Source organism: Pinus tabuliformis, chromosome 7, assembly GCF_031772625.1.
Source record: "Pinus tabuliformis cultivar Carrire ecotype Pingquan chromosome 7, CPIR1, whole genome shotgun sequence".
NCBI classification, from domain to species: Eukaryota; Viridiplantae; Streptophyta; class Pinopsida; order Pinales; family Pinaceae; genus Pinus; species Pinus tabuliformis.
This window is the reverse complement of record NC_142293.1, coordinates 916,795,943-916,810,897: the sequence shown is the minus strand read 5'-3', so window position 1 is coordinate 916,810,897 and position 14,955 is coordinate 916,795,943. Positions and strand designations below refer to the sequence as shown.

Sequence of the window (14,955 nt, the reverse complement as noted above, 5' to 3'; positions counted from 1 at the left end):
TTTGATTTATTTTTCATCTTTTATTAAAAAATTGTTTAATATATCTCAAGTTAAAATATATTTATAGTTCAGATAATTCTAAAGATATATAAATTATATTCTTATCTAAGATCGATCATGGTCATAATAGGCAGATGCTATAGTAATTAAATAATTATATATTATCTATTAACCATATTGCAATGTTCTTTGTTTCATATTTTTTTTTCCTTTTTGTTTACATTAAGATGCACATCAGCTTTTTTTTCACATCAAATTTGATCATTTTCCAAATTTCTTAGGTTTGACAAATACCAGTGTAGTAAAAAGGTATTCCATCATGGTTTCACAGAGAATTAACCTCTCTAGAAATTATACATGCAATCTTACAGCAGCAAAATGTCAGCATATTTTGATGTGAACATTTAGCCATTAACTTCAGGGATCGACATAGAATTACAAACCAGGATTTATATTTACAAGCATCTTCAAGGACAATATTTGAACAATTTGAACCTGGCAACTGTGCAAAGTACTTATTTTACAATTTTAGTTCCATGTTTTCTCTTATAGGCACATATACATTGGTTCCTAGAACAACCTCAACAGCCAATTCTAAAGATTTCCAAACAAATGACAAAGTGCATGTAACAATTGCAACAGAAAAGTTCATAAAGCACCTTCTGCTATAGATTTAATGAGAAGCGCAAGAGTTGCTTTATCTTGCTGCAATAGACTTCAGAAGGCACTCCATGAACATAGTTATGGTGCATTTTCCATTTTTTATTTTTGCCAAAGAACTATTCATTTACAGGCGAAACTTTGGTACTTTTTGTGGGCTATAACCCTTTTTCTGGCGAGGGAGATACCAGCTTTTCGAATTACATCAACTCTTCAAAACTTGTAATTTTTTTTCAAGAAAGTCACCAGCTCTTGCTGCAGCACAAAACCAAATCAGTATAGTTTAGAGAAACATTTCAAATTAAGATATTTAAGAGCTCTTAACCAGAAGATTCTAAGGCTCAAGATGCTATCCAAGTAGTGACTTTGGAGTCCTTAATACAGTTGGGAAAAGATAAATCTAATGATTTGCATGCAGTTTGGTAGTGAAACATCCTGTTGTAGATGGAAAGAATTCATTCAATGCAGTAAGTTCTACTTCCATACTTTTTAGAAGCCCACAACACTTACCAAAAAAGGTCTACAACCTGCAACTAATCAAGAAGACAATAGTTCCATGCTTTTCTTTTGAAACATTAATTTACAGAAATAAATAATACGTCAGTTTGACAATAATACATTAGTTTGAAACATTAGAAATCTATGTGTGGACATCATTTTTGTGAAAACAGCTTTCAAACAAAGCAGGGATTATTTGGAGACTCCAAGTTATAGATTGTTATAAGTACATCTTAACAACTCTGGTTCTTTAAGCATGGAGAAATTTGCACCTTGGTTTCTTTTTTATTGCTCTTAATGCTTAATAGATCCTGAGTTAAGATGAATCTACACTGGTGTAGAAACAACACGAGCATCACTATTGATATAGAGTCAAGGAAATCATTCAAGATAGGGCAAGACTTACCATCAAACATAATAGAATGCAGCCTGCTGCTCCAGGAAATATGGAGTACCACCATTGCAGGTGTTGAAACTTTGGTCCATCAATGAAAAGTATAGGCAGTCCAGCAGCTGCAAACAATGCTCCAAAATTTAGATATTTTATAAAGATATAAAATCAACTTTGTGTCACAGGCCCAACATCAAATTGAAATTACAACAAATTGAAGCGAATTTGATTGAAAATGCAACAACAGGTTTAAGTGAAATTGATTCCAAGTAATGTGATATTGTATAGATACAATTTCCAAGAATGGGATAAATGAATGGAAACACACCAGGAGGATGGAAAGAACCGAAATATATCATGAATGCCACAGATGCAGCTAGGGCAACACTGCGGGCAACCCAACCTGGGCCAAAAACAGCTAATGCAATCACTCCAAGTGCTGCACAGCCAATATGAGAAACGAACATATTGTATTTCTGCATATGAAGTTCAAAATCAAAGTTGTCAAATTTACAAAATGCTCAAAAAGAGGCCTGATTGTCTATTTCTTGTATTAGACGGTTTAATATAGTACTGATTTTACATGAGCAATTCAGTATGTTTACAGTAATTTTAGAGCTGGTGTTTAAGTCTGAGTTTAACCAGATCACTCTTGGAATTGTGATTTCTACTTTCTTTGAGATATTGCTCAAAATAGAAAAATGGATCATAAATGTTTAAAGCCTACCTGTGCTGCCGGTGAGGTTGGAGCAGTAAACAACACAGCACAAACAGCACCAAAGGGAGCAATTGTCAATTTCAGCCCTTTGGGTGCAATCATAATATCTATGAGTTCCATGATTGACATTGCTACAAATGCCCCTGCACATATCAATGGAATAAGCTGAGCCAATCTACTAGATTTTAGGCCCCAAGAGAAAAGCACAACTTTGACAAATACTGATTGACCTGGACAATGAGCCTTCTTTGAGTCACAAGAGACCAGATATCATCTCTTTGAATTTCAAGATGACCTCTTGTTCAGGAAAAATTTAAGGAAGCTTACCAATGCAAGACATCAACTTAAATCACCTTATGAACTAATTCCTGCTTTTCCCTAGAGTGATGTCTGTGCTTCGTACTGAATCTGTAAAACATTACTTAAGTGACAATGAATACAGGGAGTGGCTAGTCTTTTTTATCAGATTTTGCCTCTATTCTGTCAAGTGCAAAGCAAACATCTTAATTTGAATTATTGTATGTAAATAAGCTTTAATTTGCTTTAATCCAATTTGCCTCATCCATGAGTCGATACTTGGTTCTAAAATTGAAAGTGCGTTCTGTCCAGTTTATAGTGATCCTAACCTAATATAATAATTAATGTTATTAAGTGCAGCATCACAAAAGACCGGGCTACATGAGCACCAGTAAACTAGCAGAGATATAAAACATGAAAAATAATTTAGCACAGTGTCACAATTCTTAGTCTTAGTATTTGGAAACTTTCTCTATAATCTCTTGAAGTGTAACCCCTTTAATTTGGGAGCAATGCTCCTCCTATACAATATTTTACAAGGTTGAAGGGAGCAATGCTCCTCCTATAGAATATTTTATTTATACTTGCCATACAGGCAAATTTTTTGGCTATACTTGATATTATGGGCTTATATTACCATCCATATACTTGATACTTTGAGAATCAGATAGCAGGTCACGACATAGTGAGTAGAACATGGAAGTTTTCACCTAGCTAACATGATCCTAGAATCTAAAACAAACAGCGATTATTCAACTAGCCAGAACAAGAGTAGCGCCAATTATGAATTGCCCTTGTCTTTATCATGTTCATGAAGCTCAACCCTTTTGTAATTTCCTCCAACAACATGGTTACATCACCATTTCCTTTCCCATAAGGTTTGACAGACATTTTGCACTTTCATCACTGAAAATGGGTTTCTTGATCAGGCTATCTACCTCCTGCTTAATTGTCGGTCCTCTATGAACAAGGCATAATTCTAACATTTGAACCCTTTTGAAAAGGGTGAATTGAAACATTCCCCATGTCACCAGGGTTGCTACAGACGAAAATATAAATGTTAAAACTATAATCATCAAAAATTCTAAAAGGGCTTGTAGGGAACTGCCAAGCAAAAGAGAGAACAAATTTTGAGCCCTGGGCTTTGCCAACTTAAAGTCAAAATAAGAAGTAAGAAAGTCCTTTGTCACAGTTAGGCTGGCATTTGAGAAATTGGTTTGATAGGAATCAACAATGTAGTTATGGAAACACTCAAGGAAAGAGAAGCTAGGAGCAAAGTAAAACAAAATTGCAGGGAAAATGTTTTGTTAAATAACAGTTATTAATAGTAAATAGCAAAAATGAAACATAAAAAAGAGACCATAATTAAGCATTTATCAGTTAAACTTCAATATCAGATTCCAAAGTTAAAACTATCACATGAATCCAACTACTGGAATTGAAATTCTACATAAAACCAATTCAAATAAGTGATGGCAACAGTAAGGGGACACATACCCAGATGATCAATGGAGTGCCAGCAATGGAGATCTGAGAATTTCTACTTTAAATGCAATCTATAGATGAATTTGACAAATAAAAGGAAAGGATTAAAAACACCTGCTGCTGGCCAAACGATATCGCTAGAGCGAGGACTAGCCGCTCCTCTGAGATTGTCCCACCACTCTGAGCCAGAAGTACCCCTGTTCACATTGGCCACCGATTCTGCTACTATTGCAACGTTTCTCCTGGTGCTCCTCTTCCTCTTGGGATATGTATGCAGTAGAGATCTGAAAAGCTTGGAATTGGAGATGCAGATGCTGTTGCCATTTTGTAAACCCCATTGGGGATTCTGAACACCCACCTTGCAAATTACAGAAAACACATTGGGAATCCTGTTGTTCTGTGTTGGGTTGCCTCTGGACGAGATGAGGCAGGGTATCCTGTAACTAATCCCTGCTGCCTCGATTGCCATTAGGCTGTAAAATTAGTCAACGTGGAACACGCCTGATTGATTATTACCCGATTGATTTGGGCAGGAACGTATGGATATAAATGTGCATTCTCTGGCCATATCCGAATTTAAAGGCGGAATTCTTTTTTCAGAGGTCTGACAAGATAATATCCACATGCATCATGTCGGGTCATGACCTTTTGGTCCCTCAGAAGCTCTTTCTGCCTCTTGTCTCTCTATATTTGGCCTTCCACGCCTCCCAACGGTTCTCCCCTCTTCTTCCTTCAAAGAATAACTTTGGATTCAGCCAGCAACTGCAATAATATTGCATAATATCCCCTTTTCTATCTTTTTGTGTGATGAATTTCTCATTTAACAATATTTATGGAAGCCATCATTACCGAGCGTGATGGCTGAAACTGTAATAATATGGCATAATATCCCCTTTTCTATCTTTTGGTGTGATGAATTTCTCATTTAACAATATTTATAGAAGCAATCATTACCGAGTGGGAGATACTCAACATGGACCCATTTCTAGTCATGAGAAATATTCCGTCTATTGTTGTGGAGCGGAGAGTATTAATATTTAAACATAAATAAATAGTATTGAGTGTAAATATATTTTAAATTAAGTTTAAAATTTATTTATGAGTCGATATCGCCATAACCGTTCATAAATAATTCCGTTCATAAATAATTTTTTAAATATTAAGAGTACAAAACATTTTTTCTCGATTACAAAATAAATAAAATTATAAGTAGTTTCAAAATGGTCATATCTACCCATACAAGGTGTCCATCACTTCAACCCCCATTGAATTGAATTGGAGTTAAATATCTTAATGCATATTCGTACACATAAACCACTGTGATGGATGTCAATGATATTTGTTGGGTTATTCAACAAGTCAACCCATTGGGTTCAATAAATGACACCCAACTCATTAAATTTAATAAGTAACATTGTTTTTTGTATTCAATCTTTTGTGATCCATAATGAATTAAGCAAAGCCTTTTGGTAGAAATCACATAAAAGAAATTTTTGGCTGACGTGTTTCAAACCAACAAGTGTGGTTAATCATCCAAAAGTTGGTCTAAACTTGAATTTTGGAGCCTACCGTAGATCTTGAGATCGTTCATTCTAGTCACTTTATGGTTGATCGATGCTTTGTAAAGTATTCTAGCCTTCTTCTCAATTTGTAAGTGTTAAAGGCACATGCTCAATCCACAACAAGTTTATGGGCACACTCTTTTATGCAAGCTTGAACAGGCATAACACAAGTCCATCAAGACAGTGCATGTGCAATGTTCAACCTATGTCGACAGTCAACGCGCACTCTCATCGACAACCTCTCACTTTTGGCCGCGATTGTTCTTCTATTTCAGTGAGTTTTTCCAACTGTCGCTTTTGCACACCTTCGATTTCGCAAGTGTTACTTGCATGTTTATGATTGTCGCTTTTGCTTTTTTTCACTTTATTAAGTGTTGTTTTCATGCTATCTTTGTTCTAGCATGTGTCGCTTTGAATGCCAATTGCATTTTGCAAGTGTCGTTTGCACTTTCCTCTTACTGTCACAAGTGTTGTCTTTTGAGCATGGAAAATGTTGCACATCGCACAAATGTAGTTTTGGTTTGTTTCAAGGGGTAACCTTGGTGCTAATGAGTCATTCTTATCACATAGACGTGTATTGCACTCATTCCCAAAGTTTCAAGCAATGTCGCACAAGTGTTGTCACTGTCGTCGCAAAGTGTACCTTTGGTGTCGCACTTGGGGAAAACTGTCACATTGTCGTTGCATTGAGGGTATTATGTTGTTCATGTGCTCTGAGTGATCAATGTTGTGTCGTCAACTGTTCTAAGTGTGTGATCATACTCAAGTTTTGTCTTTATTCATTTTGGCCTTATTGATCCCACACTTACCTCAAGCCTCAAGCTTCCAGCCTGACCCCTTGAGCCACTCAATTGCGCAGTTGTCTTGCCCTCGCCTGCCTGAACTGCGCACTACACAGTCTCAAGGTTCAGTCTTAGCCCCTGACCTCCGAAGTTACACAACTGTGCAATCCTTGAACCGGTCTCTCAGCCTATCACCTGATTCCAACTCAATTAATGGTTGTCATGAAGAATGTTAGACTATGGGTTTATCAGACTGATGTCGTCTTGTATTGAGTGGATTAAGTTGTAGGTATTATATCATGTTATGACAGGATGATGATGAGGAAGATGAAGAAGGAGACCCTACTAGAAGACAACTTTGTAGCTGCATATACAAGTTGACTAATCAAGGAAAGACAAAGGGACACCAAATTGCGACAACAAATGGAGATCAAGATCATGTTGAAGACTCCCTACCTTCAAGCCTTATGGAGGAGGCGAACATGTACCATCTTTCAAGAAGACATAAAAATAACAGTAGCAAGAATGGCTTAACATTGCCATATCATCATGCACTCCATGTCATCAGTGTCATGTCATGTCTTGTCAAGGTCTCATGTCAAGATGAGTCATCATTTTCCACATCATTTATGGGTTATGTAATTTCAATGTGAGAAATGTAATGTAAAGTGAAAGTCCAAGAGTCATCTATAGAATCTGAAAAGTCATGAAGGAGTCAAAAGGTCATAGATAAGTCAAAAAATCATGAGGGTAGTCCAACGGTCACAAGGGAGGTGAATGGTCACTCCATTTGTTATATATACACCCTCGTAGGTCATGCAAATTACTTTTCACCTTGGCTCTTCCTACTAGGCATTAGAGAGGAAGATAGTTATTTTGGAGGAGCAAGTGGTTGCTCTAACGCTCCACTATTGGAGTTAGTGGTGTTCATTGTACTAATATATCTTGGAACTTTTGTTTAATACTTGAATTTCATTGAGCCAACACACTTTCATGAGTATGTCGTAAATATTGTAAGACTACTCTTTGAATATTGAGAAGATTTTTCGACGAAAATCAAATCATAATTCATTTGTTGACGTGTTTCGAACCAACAAGTGTGGTTCATCGTCAGGACAAGTTGAAGAACCAGATCATGGCAACTGTTTAAATAGAAAGAGTAGATCATCCAATGGCTATATTTGACCAGGAAACAACTATATTTGACTGGGAAATTGTACTGGACCGAGGGATAGGGATAGGGAAATTCAATTAATTCAAAAGTTAGTTTTGTTAAATTTATTACTATATTTGATTAAATTTAACTGTTTATATTTAATGAGTATAAACTAATAATAGATTTATTATTATTATTAAAGCTATATAGATTAAATACAAACTAATATTATTAAATGAAATAATAAGGAAAAATTAATAAGAAAAATTAAATTATTTATTAAAGGCTAACCTACTTAGTTAGTTAGATACTAAATCAAAGGACCTAATAGAATTGAATAGGTGGCAATTCCTCATTAAAATTATTTTAAAGTTATTGAGGAACTATTACTTAAATTCATTCTTGAATTCTTATTTATTTATATTAAAGTTATAATGGGATAATTAGCACCATTCTTTAAAAAAAAATTATTAAGGTAAAACTTTTATTATATTAACTATTACACTATACTAACTAACTAAGGCTTAATTAAACTGTATATATTTAATGAGTATAAAATAATTGATTTATTATTATTATTAAAGCTATAGATTAAACACAAAATAATATTATTAATATGAAATAATAAGACAAATTAAAATTGTTTATTAAAGGCTAACCTACTTACTTACTTAGATAATTGACTTAATACTAAAATAAAGAACCTAACATAATTGAATAAGTGGCAATTTCTTATTAAAATTATTTTAAAGTTATTGAGGAATTACTCAGAAAAAAGATGGCAGTTTCTAATTAGTTAAATTCATTAATGAATTTCTATTTATTTATATTAAAGTTAAAATGAGATAATTAGCATCATTCTTTAAAATTCCTTTATTAAGGTAAAAAAATATTATATTAATTATTCCACTATGCTGATTAACTAAGGCTTAAAAATATTTTTACTACCTATATAAACAAACATATTATTCTAATGGGAGAACAAGTAATGGTAAAATAAAATGTTAAATTTTAATTAAAATCAAAGAGCAGAGAAGGACTAAAGGATAACACATGGTCCAGAAGACGAGAGAAGATCACAATAAAAGAACAACACAAGGGGCGAGGGACAGGCGGGGGCAGCTAGGAAGAAAGGGCAGGGATCCAACATCTGCTAATCTTCCAGTCGTCATCCCTATTGAGATTGCTCAACCTTTTTTCAATTTCTATGGCCTCCCTAAACTTCCGGTGATGAAAAGGTGCAATCTTGGCAATAACACGGGCCTCCTCAATACATACGTGATGCTTAGTTTTTTCCGTGTGTTCTACCAGGGCGGAAGACCGGGTCCTCCCATGTTTTATGTCGGCTAAGTGTTCATGAATCCTTTGATTAATAGAGCGCCCAGTCTCACCAACATAGGGGGTCCCACAGGAACAAGGAATAACATAGACACCTTTCATGTCCTTGGGGTCAATGGGGTCTTTAACAGATCTAAGAGAGCTATAGATGGTGTTAAGGGGTCTAAAGGAAGAGGGCACATTATGCCTCTTGAGGATTCTTGCAATCTTATCAGTGGTCCCCTGGATGAACAGGAGATGAACCCCTGAGACTCGATCCTTAGGGTCTTTCTTAACCTTGGGACCTTTGCTGGCTTTAAGGAAAGCTTCCAGACCTTGGTGCCTACTATAACCATTATTAACAAAAACATTAAGGAGATGGGCTTTCTCCCTCTCAAGGTTCTTTTCATCGGAGATTCTCAGCACATGAGTCACTAGCGTGTTGAGAACACCCAACTTTTGAGCAGGGAAATGATGGGAGCTGGCATGAAGATACTGCTCAGTATGAGTTTTCTTCCTAAACACTTGGTGGGAGAAAGAACCATCATCATTTTTTGAAATGAGAACATCAAGGAAAGGAAAACATCCATCAACTTCCTGCTCCATGGTGAACTTAATGGAAGGGGATTGGTTATTGAGATGTTGAAAAAGAGATCTAACTCCTCCTGGCCATGAGACCAGATGACACCAGTGTCGTCAACAAATCTTTTCCAAAACTTGGGCAAGAGACGCGCAGAGGCCAAAGCCTTGGATTCAAAGTCTTCCATAAAAATATTAGCAACAACCAGGGATAGGGGTGAGCCCATGGCAACCCCGCAGGTCTGTTCATAGAATTCACCTTTGAAGCTGAAGAAAGTAGACGTGAGACAAATTTCGACTAAATGAGTGGTATCAGGATTAGTTAGGCGGTTGATGACCTCAATGGCCTCCTTTATAGGAATGCAAGTGTAAAGGGAGACCACATTGAAACTCACAAGAATGTCACTAGGGTCGAACTTTATGCCCTTAAGCTCATTGACAAAAGATGAAGAGTCTTTTACGAATGACTCTGTGAGGCCCACAAGGGGTCTAAGCTTCAAGGCTAGGTATTTCGTAGGAGGTAGGCATGACCTCCTATGGTGTTGACAATGGGTCTAAGGGGAGCCCCTTCTTTGTGAATCTTTGGAAGCCCATATATCCTCGGGGTGATGGAGCTACTCTCAATAAGTTTATGGAAAAAGGAACCCACAATTCTACTAGACTTTATAGCTAGAGCGACTGTTCTGGAGATCTTCTTTAAGGGATTCTTGTTAAGATTTTTATAGCTGCCATTATTACACAGATGATCCACCATCTTCTGGCGATAATCCTCCTTATCAAGGATGACAGCAGCCCCTCCTTTGTCGGCTTTAAGAACCATGATGTCCTTGTTGTGGTTCAAGGATTTGAGGGCCTCAAATTCAGTCTTATTGCTTCTAGGGGGCTTTGCCTTCTTGAGGACAACAATGTAGTCTTGCCTAATAGTGTCCTTAATATTATCAGGTAAGCCCTTAATCCCAAACTCTACGTCACACATGATGTCTTCCACCGGGATCTTCTTCGGGGCGAGGGAAAAATTTAATCCTTTCTCAAGAAGGCTAAAGACAGAAGGGGGAAAGGAAAATTTAGAAAGATTAACGACCCTATTATTACGAGAAGGATGAGGAAGCTTATTATTATTATTATTATCTTCAAAATTATACTTCTCGTTATTAATAATACTATTATAATAGGTTAACTCACTCTTATTCTTACTAATAAATCTTATGTTATTATTATAATTATTAATAATTCTATTGAAATTATAATCACCCAAATAATAATAATAATTATTATTATTATTAATTTCATTAAAATTATAATCACCTAACCTATTCAACTCACTAAAATCCATATTACCATACCTAATATACCAATTATTAGAATTAGAAGAACGTGGAACAAAAATGGTTACCGAATGCTGGTTAGGAGAACTGAAGGAGGTTGGACCAGAATTAGGAGAATGCCGAACATGATTGGTTACCGGACGCTGGTTAAGAGAACTGAAGGAGGAACCTATGACTATATCATTATGGTGCAGAGAAGGTAAGGATACAAGAAGCGGGTTGTGGACGCCTAGATCAAAAGCCAAGGGATCATGAGGGGAGGACCGCAACAGTTCAACAGAATGGCTTGGTTAGACTGGAGGAACAGAAGAGGAGAGACCACAAAGGGAGGATGGCACTGGGTCGATGGTGGAGCTAGGCATGACCAGAGGGTGATCAGATCTGTAGGGAAGGGAAGGGTGATTAGAATCGCAGGGAAGGGAGTGCTCTAGAGGGTGATCAGATCTGTAGGGAAGGGAATGATCAGGAGGAGATCAAACAAGAATGTTATAGACAGTCTCCTCATCGGAGTATCGACCATCGGAAGGCTGAAATACGTAAGAGAGGACTGCTCATCGTTTTTGGCTGAGTCTATCATCATAGGAGAGATAGAACAGGGGGAGGAATGAACGCGAGCTAGATCCAAATGCGAAGGCATCAGGATTGAACGCGAGGATTCTGATAGGTGAGAAAGCCGAAAAGGCTCTGATTTAGGTATTGAAGAGCTAGGGACATGCAGGAAAAGCCGAAGGGATCCGGTTGTTTCATTCAAACCCACCAACAACGCTGGTTGCATAGGGGAGCTGACAACACCAGAATTCGGATTAACCTAAGACCATAGAGTAGATAGCTGGTTAACCAAAATAAGGTTGTGGGACGACTTAACCAAGGGCAAAAGAGGATCGTCGTGCACCGAGGACTTTTCAGAAAACTTCTGAAACTTCGAAGTCTACTTCTGTTTCCAAAAATCCTCCATCCGCAACGATTTAAGAGCAGAACAAGCATCAACTCTGGCCCAAAGGGAGGCGGACATAATGCCGGAAAGTTCCAGATGCAGAGCGAGAAGATTCCAAGAAAGTTGATCCAAAACTCTCCTGACCTTGCAAATCTTAGACCGCAACAATGCTAGATTAGCATTTAGAAAGACACGATGGTTTCTAGGAGTGTTGAGGCGATGATTAATCTAGGAAAAAAATGGGATGATAGAGGAATCTTTGCATCTCTTAAGGATCTCTGCATCTCTTAAGGAATGCCAGATCTGACTTCAACTTCGAAACCTGCAAGCGTGCCCGTTCAAAATGATGAACCTTAGTCACAGTGGCCCTTCCGTGCAGGATGTAATTGTTGACTTTAGGCTTCTATGATCCATATCAAGTTTTGAGAAGATTTTTCGGCGAAAATCACATCATAATTCATTTGTCGATGTGTTTTGAACCAACAAGTGTGGTTCATCGTCAGGACAAGTTGAAGAACCAGATCATGGCAACAGTTTAAATAGAGAGAGCAGATCATCCAATGACTATATTTGACCAGGAAATGGCTATATTTGACCGAGAAACTGTACTGGACCGAGGGATAGGGATAGGGAAATTCAATTAATTCAAAAGTTAGTTTTGTTATATTTATTACTATATTTGATTAAATTTAACTATTTATATTTAATGAGAATAAACTAATAATAGATTTATTATTATTAATAATAAATCTATATAGATTAAATACAAACTAATATGTTTGCAATGTATGTTGCTTTCTTCTGTACTAAGGAAATTGAACTACTTCGGTGGCGCTGGTACTTATCTTGTTGAAGGTGTGTTCTAGTTGTTTTAATAATTGTTGTTTCTATGTAAATGACTTTTCTAGTTTATCAACGGTTCATTCATATGTATACGCTCGTGTGTCCTTACTAGATTAGTACTATTACTCTTCTTTTACAGGCTCACTCTTATTTCCCCTCTAGTAGAAGAACCTTGATACGTTTTGCAACAGAACATTCCACAAGGCATATTCACTTGTTCATTCAAAAGTACATGTACATTACTCTATTGTGCTGACCATTGTAGCCAAAGAAAATATCTAAGAGCATATGGCAGTCGGGCCTTATTTCTGGAAGGGCTTCCACACCAAACGGTGTGAAGTATGATTGGGATTTTCATCGGGGAGACCCCCTTGGTTGTTGGATTTCTAGCATTGTCAATAAATGGCACTAGAAGGAGGGCCAGATGACAAGTTGTGTCCGTTGAGTCTGTTTTGAATCTCTTATATTAAATGGCTCATTTCCAAATAATAATCCCAGAATGTTTCTCTAACCTATCCCCTGGTAAACTTTTCATCTCCACAGAACAACTTGATGACTTGTCTCAATTTAAGTTTGATAGTGAGGGTGATACATCCATTACCGAGCATGCATCTCTTTTTCTTAAGTTTTGTGAATACTATGAAATTCACTGTGAAGATGTGCCTTTTACTCTCGTTTTCCTCACACTTGAAGGTTGAGTTAACCGATGGTGTCATACCCTACCACCTGCTTCCATTCATTATTTTGAACACCTCATCAAGGAGCTTCATTTAGCATTTGATAGGTATGATTATTGGGATGTCCTTAAAAGAATTAATCAACTAAGAATGAAGCCTAATGAATCAATTGAGGATTTTGCTAATCTATTCCTTCACCTTTCTTATGAATTTCCTGAGGAAGACCAGGATTGAGATTTCTTTAAGAAAAGTTTGAGTGTTTGGTTCATATCTCTTTTCATGGTGAATTTGAACCCCCTGATGTTCTTTCATTCCCAACTCTTGTAAATCATGAGACAATTCTAATTTCAAAGGAAGAACCTATTACTTCTTTTGTTCCTTGTCCTCCTCCTTTTCCAGCATCGGCTAGGGTGCCTCTATGCATTAATACTGAAGTCAGGAAACCTGTAAATCATATTGTCGATATGTCTATTCAAATTTCATCTACCTCTCATGATTCAAATCTAGTGGAGGAAACCTTGGAATGGTTCATGGAGCCTAGGGTGAAGGCTAATTCTTTCACTCCTCAAGACGATACTAGCATTCTTAACGTCAACCTTGAATCTGGTTCCACTAAAAATATTACTTATTTAAGGGACATCTATCATCCTCTATCATTTACATGCCATGACTCTTTGTATCATGATCCACTTGATCAAACTAGTTCTTCACACTCTCTTGATTTTCAATTTGTTGGTTGAAATTGCAATCAGGTAAAAGGCAGTCACATTACACAGGTAGAGGAGCAGGAAAGCGAAGAGAATTTCAATATCTCTTCCCTCTTTCAAATTCCCCCATGTCAAGATGATTCTCTTCCATTCTTTGATGATTTTCAATCTACTAATCTCGGTAGTCAATTCAATGAAGTTAATTTTCTTAATCAATCTATAGTCTTGGGCAGCAATCATCCTAATGATGATGACTTTGTTGATGTATGTGATGATGAATGCCCAAGTGCACCAGCTGATCTTTCGGTTCCTCGAGAAGACTGTGATTTGAAAGAATTAGATCTAGAATCTGATTCGATCAAAGAATATGTTCTTATGGAAACTTCCTCTCCATCTCACTATCCCTTGTGTTCTACTGTTTGTGATGCATCTACCTGCGATGAATATACTCCATGCTCTTCAATTTCTTCATCTTATGAGTTAACTTCTCAATTGACACAAGGTAGTGAGGTTATCCATGATGAAAAAGAAAATAATCAAATAATTGAGTATTCTTTCCATCCCTCATCATCTCCTGTTTTGCATGAGGACAACTCTTCAAACTAGCTTGCTCATGAAATTTCTCTGATTGATACATCTCTAGATTTGCGATCAAAAGAATCTTTTGATTTGAGTAATTTAGTTGTTGAAGTTGTAAAATCCGATCAAATCGGTGACAAAGATGATTTCCATCCAGTTAATAGGGGTCTTATTGAAATCAGTTGAAGTAGTTATCCTCACACCATGCATGATCTGATTCGATCTTCAAAATGTGATTTTACAATCCTTGAAATTTTCAGGACTTGTCAGGAAGTTGAGGAACTTCAACTTCCATTAATGGTTATGTCAAGATCTCATGACTCTAGTAAGATCCCCGAACTAAGTCAGATCTATTTTTTCTCGCAAAATTATTTTCTTTGCATGGTTTCACTCGATGTAAATTCCTTCTTAAAAAGAGGTTTGGTATTTTAGATATAATCTTTTG

At 36.6% G+C, this 14,955-nt stretch overlaps 1 protein-coding gene across 1 annotated transcript; it reads right to left on the bottom strand.

Moving 5' to 3' along the window:
- Window positions 1–297: 297 nt before the first annotated feature.
- LOC149250648 (uncharacterized) lies at window positions 298–4,960 on the bottom strand. The gene is made up of 5 exons (XM_089459164.1): window positions 4,164–4,960; window positions 2,277–2,410; window positions 1,878–2,025; window positions 1,565–1,671; window positions 298–915 (listed from the first exon to the last, which is right to left on the bottom strand). Exons 1-5 carry the CDS (start codon window positions 4,516–4,518, stop codon window positions 874–876), a joined length of 786 nt encoding a protein of 261 aa, XP_089315290.1. The 5' UTR covers window positions 4,519–4,960; the 3' UTR covers window positions 298–873.
- Window positions 4,961–14,955: the final 9,995 nt, after the last annotated feature.